General features: G+C 38.1%; 1 protein-coding gene across 13 annotated transcripts in view; it reads right to left on the bottom strand.

Annotated features, from left to right (window-relative positions):
• Window positions 1–1570: 1570 nt before the first annotated feature.
• chd6 (chromodomain helicase DNA binding protein 6) overlaps window positions 1571–8126 on the bottom strand; it is a 74359-nt gene continuing 67803 nt past the window's right edge. For all 13 annotated transcript variants that reach the window (XM_058402961.1, XM_058402971.1, XM_058402960.1 and 10 more), the window contains one exon: window positions 1571–7697. In XM_058402961.1, the coding sequence (XP_058258944.1) occupies window positions 6639–7697 (1059 nt within the window). In that variant the 3' untranslated portion in view covers window positions 1571–6638. The remainder of the gene's footprint in view (window positions 7698–8126) is intronic.

Below are 8126 nucleotides of genomic sequence, written 5' to 3'. Positions count from 1 at the left end.
TGTCGGTTCAATGCTGCGGAACTGGAAATTGGTTTGATGAAGTCTTGCTTTTTGCACCCTGTTGAGATGCCCTGATGAATTTGTGACTTTTGACATAAAAAATGTCATTTGAACATTATTAGTCAAGTCTGGGTTAAAGTCCTGAGGCACGTTGATGGGTGCATGGTGTGAATCCAGAGCGTCTCTATTAGTGAATACATCGATACTGGTTCACAACTTTGAATACCATCAGTAATAGAGCCAATAAGCACTCTGATAAAAGATGGCGTGTGGTGCAGTGTGGGTAGTGGTAAGAGCTTGAAGTTAAGTTGTCTTTATTTGTCACATATACGTTACTGCACAGTAAAATTCTTTCCTCACATATCCCATCCTTGGGGGTTGGGGTCAGAGCGCAGGGTCAGCCATGACACCCCGTGCTCTACCACTGCCCCAAAGGAAGCTGGTTCATTTTTGCTGGCCTACAAAGCCATCAGTGTTAAATCTGATGCAGGCAGCTACCAGAAGCCAGTGGAAGGACATATACATTAATGTCCCAAATGATTTATTTGGAATTTTGAATAAATAAATGGAAACTATACTGGACATCTAAACAAAATTAGGTAGCAGAATGATTGTACACTGAAGCAAAATACACAAGAAACAATCAGGTGATTTTCAACACGAGGTTTCAGTGGATGTCATTTATTGCTGTTTACTTAAACTCTTGCAATAAACCACAATTAATGCACTTTCTTGTAAGTCATTTTTATTGCACAAGAAAAGATCACATACCATGGTTTTAATTGTGATTGGTCCACAAGGGAATACAGGAGCTATTTGGGGGAGAGAAAAAAAAGAGAAAGAGAAAAGAAACAAAAAGAAAGGAAAAACAAACACTGGATTTTTAGACCAAGATGAGTTTTTTTTTCCTTTTACTTTTTTGTAGCCTCCTACTGCACCTGTACAGTGTACTTAAGAGAAGTTGCAGTGTTTCTGCTTAGTGGCTTTTATTAAATAAACTGTGTTCGGTTTCATTTGTAATCTGAACTTGTGAGCATGCATAAAGCCTGTTCTCCCAAATGAAACAACAAATCCAATCTTGAAAACTGTAACTGGTGAATATCAGTCAATTCATGATGAGCACAGGGATCAGATTTAGGAAACACAGAACCCACTTGTTTATTTATGGTGTAATGGCTGTTGGTGGGCGTGTCTAGGAAGCAAGCACTGGTGGGATTATAGTAAGCACAACTCAGTGTGCATATATACTGTATATATGTATGTACTTTTTAAAACTAAAAAAAAACAAACCTTGCCAATTGACCCACAGCTGAGGGGCACTTAAATGAAATCGAGATGTAGGGCTGATGAGAAATGGAGGGCAAGACTTAATTGTAATTTTTTTTGTCCATTGGGGGGAGGGGAAAAAAAACCTTACTCCCAACACAACCACTGGCATACAGAACTCTCAAACAGCAGTCCCATGTGAATATCTGTATACAGGTTTGTATCTAGCATTGAATTATTACTTTCTGGAACATTTCTACATGTGTATGCAAAATTATAAATGATAACACATTTGACGAGAGGATCATTTCCTGTCTTTACTGTGAATTGGGAAAACACAAAGGACAAGACTGTGGATTACAACAGAAGAAATAATTATTCAAAAATAAAATCGGACAGTTTAATAAAGATTAACAAAGTGAGGATGACAAAAACACATCTTGGTATCATCACAACATAAGCAAATAGACCTTCGGTCTGGACCCATATATTGCATATTTTTTCTGCTTTGTTTAGATTGTATAGAAGTTGAAGATGTTGACAGCATCCAAATCTGTTCTCAAACAAATGGAGCGTTTTAGAAAATCAATACACATACCTACAAATCAAAAACATTCTAACTGTGTATACAGTATACTCTGCTTTTCTAAAGTGTATTAGAAAAGCTATAATTAAATTAAAGCTATAAAGCAAAGCTAAAAAAACAAAAAAACATGATGTTGTGCTTTACAAAACTTTCAAGGGAGCAAATCATTGGTCCCAACAAACTTGTGAGGGAAGTGAAAGTTGTATGTTGATGAGAAAGTCAAAGATTAAAACTGCCCCATGGCATTAGCATCTTTAGCTCTAATGTTCATTATATATATATATATATATATATATATATATATATATATATATATATATATATATATTCTGGCACTATGTGCAGAGTTTGTTTCCGTAGTGTGGTTGGTTTTTAAACGGTTTCGTTGGGAAAAGGAGTTGCAATACGATTGTATGTTTAATACATACTGGCAAGCGTAATTTATTAGTTTACTGTTGTATTAGAAGGAAAAGATCAACTGTACAGAATACTGACGTTTCTTGAATACTGCCACACACTAACATACAGTCCCCTCCAAAAGTATTGGAATGACAAGGCAAATTCCTTTTTATTTATTTTTTTTTTACTATATACCTAAAAGATGAATATGAGAACCCTGGGAGAAAAGCAAGCCAAACAGAAAGAAGGAAAATCTATAACAGAGCTATTGCACAAGTATTGGGCATGGCCAACAAACAACAAAAGCATTTGAGAAAAGAGTCCTGGAAAAAGTAAAAGAAACCAATGGAGTACTAACCAATGTACAATGAACAGGCTGGCCAAGGAAATCAGCCACAGTCGATGACAAATACTGGGAGATCTGTGAAGAACCCGCCAAAAAATGGTGACCACACGAACAGCTTTTATAGGGCAAAGGTGAAGGTATCGCAATCCAATGTACTCAGACAACTTGTAAAGAGGAAATGTGGAGACTACACCACAAGGTGCTAGACACTCATCAGCAATAAGTATCAGTAGGCTACTCATCTCATATTCTTCTTTTGACCTGAAAACCAAATGAATTGGCCTTGTTGACCCAATCCTTTGAGAGAAGACTGTGTAGATGATCATTTCCTCCATATTTATGCAACATTAATGTTAGCTGATAAATAACTGAGGAAATCAAATGTTCCAATTAGACTTAATATCAATAATCACAGGCTTTAAACTGACAGCTAAATTGAGTTAAACATTTACATTTAGTAAAAGTCATTTAGTAAAATAGTGAAACTATATCGATCAGCCATAATATTAAAACCGCTGTCAGGTGAGGTGAATAACACGGATTACCTTGTGGCAGCAGTCAAGGGGTGCGATATCTTAGGCAGTGAACAGTCAGTTCTTGAAGTTGATTTTCTGTCTTTATTTGTCACATACATTACTGCACAGTGAAATTCTTTCTTTGCATAATCTATCCTTGGGATTTGGGGTCAGAGCGCAGGGTCAGCCACGATACAGCCCCCCTGGAGCAGGTGGGGCTAAGGGCATTGCTCAAGGGCCCAACGGTGGCAGCTTAGCGGTGCTGGGGCTTGAACCGATTGTTCTTCCGGTTAACGACCCACAGCCTTAACCACTTGAGCTACCACCACCATTTTTTCGTGTAAGCAGGGGGAAAAAAAGGGCCTAATGATCTGAGTGACTTTGACAAGGCCCAGATTGTGATACCTAGACAACTGGGCCAGAGCACTTTCCAAATGGCAGGTTATGTTGGGTGTTCCTGGTGTGGAGTGGTTAGTACCTACCAAAGGCGGTTTAAACAAGGATGACTGCTGAACTATTGTTAGGGTCTTGGCTGCTCAAGTCTCACCGATGTGCCTGGGGAGTGAAGGCTAGCCCATATGTTCCGATCTCACAGAATTGGTACTGTACAACAAACTACTGGGAAAGTTAACATTGGCTAACACTGGCAAAAGTGCCTTCAAATCTTCAGAACTGGACCATGGAGCAATGGAAAAAGGTGGCCTGGTCTAATGAATCACACTGTGTTTTACATCATGTGGAAAGCTGGATGCATGTGTCAATTTCCGGGTGAAAGAAGGACTATAGAGCAGATTATATGCTCTGGGTAATATTTTGCTGGTGATTTAAACGGACACTAGTTCATCACATACGACCTACCTAATCACTGCTGCAGACCAAATGCAGACTTCTTCATGGCAACAGTATTCCTCAATGCCAGTTACCTCCTTCAGCAAACTAATAAACCCTGCCACACTGCGGAAATTCTTCAGGAATGGTTTCAGAAACATGACAGATTTGAAGATACTGACATGGCCTCCAAATTGCTCAAGATCTCAAACCGATCAAGCATCCGTGGGACAAATATGTCTGATCCATGGAGGGGGGGACCTCACAACTTCCAGGACTCACAGGATCTGGTGCTCCCATCTTGTTGCCAGATACCACAGCACACCATCAGAGGTCTTGTGGAGTCCATGCAATCATTTGGGCAGAACTGTACTTCCAGGACAATATCAGGCAGGTGGTTTTATTATTATGACTGATTGGTGTAAGTTTTTTAAAATTATTTTAATACATTATTAAAGGTTTGTGCATCAGGACAGAGACAGTGTTGCTTAAATACAGTACTAGACAATTTTAGTGTTTTTGTAGTGTTGAAGAAAAAAAAAAGTGATTATTTTATCAGATCTACTTTAGAAATGTCCATTTGTAACGAAATAATGCACAGCTTCCAGCCAATCAGATATTAGTATTTTGTGTGTCTATCGTATAATCTTTAATATAGGTGTCAGCACCCACAGGAGCTGTTGTTAGGGTAGTGCTTCCTATTCCAAAACACAGACATCTTAACATATACAGTCCAACATGAAAATGTAACAAATTCTATGAGAGAAATGCTAATTACGCCAATTTAAAGTGCTAAATTAGCCAAATGTATTTTCAGTAAAGTGGATAAACGAAAGAAATATCTAATAAAATATCAAATGAAATAGCATATTTATATTTGGTGATTGGTAAGGCAAAAAAAGATGGTACAGAGTTCTAAGAAGTGACAAGGCAACGGAAAAAATGCAACACAAAAAAAAACAAGACTGGTTATAGATGAGAAATATAATGTTCAGGTTTACATGAAAACTGTCCTCTGCAGGAGCAGACATGTATGTACATGTGTCCACACAAACAAATGTCTATACAATAAACAGAAGAAATAAGAACACATATGACAGAATACAGTTCCAGATAAATATTCACCATAAGGAACGTGCAAAAATTGTTTTCACATCAAAAACAATGTTAAGAAAGTGAATTCAAGAATGTTAGGCATAGAAAAGTAATACAACCTAAGGAACTTAAAATAATAATAATAATAATAATAATAAAAAAAAGACCCTGCTGTGAGATATGGAATCTGTCAACAAAAAGTCTTGGGTGTCCATCTAGTGTACAATATGGGTAGATACAAGAAATACTAGCACTGATTTACAGTTTCTCCCAATGACATAATGATGATAAAAATAGTGTGCTTTTAAACAAAAGTAACAGCAATATACAGCTATATAAATGTACAGGTTTAAAAAAATCTCGACAGATACTACTCTACACTATTTTCCGATGTATCAGGTCAGACAAAAGCATTTAAGCAAAGCCTTCTGCCCCAGAAAGTGTTTCTCATCAACTCTACATGTAAGACAAAAAGACAGCAATGATAGCAATTAACATAGAAATGTTAATTTGACTGATGTGTGTGTGATAGTGCATGTTCTTCACCCAATGGCTCCATACCTACACCAAGAGGTACTAAGATTCATTAGGAATCGACACATGAACTCTTAATGACACCTTGTCAAATCTGAGATCACTCTGCCCTTACTTGAAATTATTCTCACAGCATATTCCATCTCTGGTGTGTTAGAAAGAAATGAATTTAATAAAGAAAAAGAAAAAATAATGACACTGGAAATATATTCCAACTCCATGACCATTAACGGTTTTTTTTTGGATTGATCTTCGTTATAAATGTTAAGCACTGTTTTCTTCTCTAGTCTTCTGGTTCAACTGCACAAATTGTCACTTTGCATTTATGTATAGCTTTCTACTGATTCATAAATGTTTGCCTTTTGAATTAGCAGCAAGTAAATAGTGATGTGCAACTAGTGTTGTCCATCCTAAGAGTAACAGCAGCAACTCTGCTCCGAATCCACCCGTGGGGAGTGGGCTTTTAATATAAATGTAAAATGTTTACATGTGTTTCTATGAACAATCGAATCAATTGATTTTGTAATCAAAGGAATCAGTTTGATTTCTTTCTATAACCCTGTAAGCACCATAAATTAAAAGACAGGACTGTCATTTCATTTCACAACACCTGTTATCAACTGCAGCCATTTTCTGACTCTTCCCTGGAATTCAGGAGTTGTGTGTGGATTGTATCCAGTAGGGAAAAAAAGAAAGAGAAGAAAAACAGAAAAAGCAGGATAATTTTGATGACATCCTTTGTCACTTCTAACAATGAGCTAAGTGTGCCAGACAACCAGAACCGATAAGGTAACCTCAGGGCCCATTTCCAGGATGCAAGAGTGACATCTTCACATTCAATGTGATGTTTTATTGGGTATTCTTGTCGTACTGAAATGAGTGTGTGTGCATGCTGACACTTTATGGTGATTTCAGCAAACTCTTGGAAAGGGGTATGTCAGAGAATTCACCTGTTTTGATTCTGCAGCAGATCTATAAACATTAAGAAGTTGATAATCAAATTTCTTTACACAAACTTTTACCAGCACAACACATAAAGATACTGTTGCTCAATGGAGAGCAGAGTCTACTAAACATCCTGTGTTATATCCATGCCATCCTCTTTTGGCACAGGCATGCTGCACTTTTTCTCTACCTCCCCTTTTATTTCTTCTACCGCTTTGGCTGTGTTGACCACAGGTGAAGGGTCACTAGCATCATCACTTGTAACCTTAGTGGTGTCCGAAGCAGGCAACGATTCTTCCAGCCCACCCTCTTTATGTTTACATGCCAGTGTTTCTATATCCCTCTTCCCTCTCATCTCCCCATCCTGTAGCTCCAATAAACCATTGTCTTCTTCCACTACTGCTTCATCTTTAACTTTCTTTTTCTTCTGCTTAGTAATTCCAGTGCTATCTGATGCTGATGGAAGTGCCATAATACTGCCATGTGGCAGGAACATGTGGGGATACAGTAATCCATGAGGCATTCCTGGGATCAAAAAAGGGTTGAAGGTCAAATGGCTCCCACTGCTTGTAATGCTAGCAGAACTGCTAGTAACAGTGGGGCAGGGAACAGCAGGTAACATTTTTTTCTCATTCTCTCCAACTGTTCTCTCATCAGTACTAGGCTCAGGACTGGCTCTCTCTTTAGAAACTGCTGTGCTGGAGCTGACTGCAGGGCTAGGGCTTAAGGCCACAGTGGCAGAGGATATGGAAGTCACTGTTGCCGTGCTGGAGGAGCTGGCAGCTGTGGTTACTGTGGAGGCTGAAGCAGATAGTGACTGGTTTATCATTCCACTTAAATGAGTGCCATACATGGGTGGTTGAACTGCTGACATACTATGAAGCATCATAGGTAGCATACTCAGGCCATTCTTAGTATCTTCTCCTGGTAGGGCTGTAGCCAAACCAGGCGGAAAGCCCATGAGCCCACTTATCGGAATGCCAGGGACATTGCGCAGGTTGGGTAAGTTAACCAAATCCATGCCAATAAGCCCATCATTCATAAAGAGTGGTGCGATGCCAGCCGGAAGCTCAGGAGCTTTGGGCATCTCACTGCGAGGTCTTCTGCCTCTACGACGTGTGCTAGGATCCCGATTCACTGGCTCAGTGAGAATCCGGGTGAACTTTCCTTCTGGAAGGAAACCCTTAAATATAATAAAAAAAATAAATAAATAAATTAAAAAAAAAAAAAAATCACGTTATGACTTACATAACATACTCAAATTAATTCAACAGGTACTGGTCATGAAGTAAATGTTTTATAATGTTTATTATAACTTTAACTGGGGACAAATTTATATATTGTGACCTAGTGACCTAAATCAGCCAGCAGTGACAAGATCTGATGAACGTTTCCTAACATTGTAAAATGTTATTGTACAAAAAAAAACCCTCTACCTTGACAGAAAATGTAGAGTCTCTTCTTGTAAATAATAATAAGCATTTAAATAATAATAAAAATGTTTAATGGATGCTTTGCATTAAATTACCCGTAATGCATGGGGAAGGGGACATTTGCTTTAAAGCTTATTTTTCCATTTGAAGGATATATCTGGGAATTTATTGAAAGGTAT

The sequence above is a fragment of the Hemibagrus wyckioides genome, linkage group LG11 (assembly GCF_019097595.1).
Source record: "Hemibagrus wyckioides isolate EC202008001 linkage group LG11, SWU_Hwy_1.0, whole genome shotgun sequence".
Classification (NCBI taxonomy): Eukaryota; Metazoa; Chordata; class Actinopteri; order Siluriformes; family Bagridae; genus Hemibagrus; species Hemibagrus wyckioides.
The sequence above is the reverse complement of the archived record's forward strand: the minus strand, read 5'-3'. Positions and strand labels throughout refer to the sequence as shown.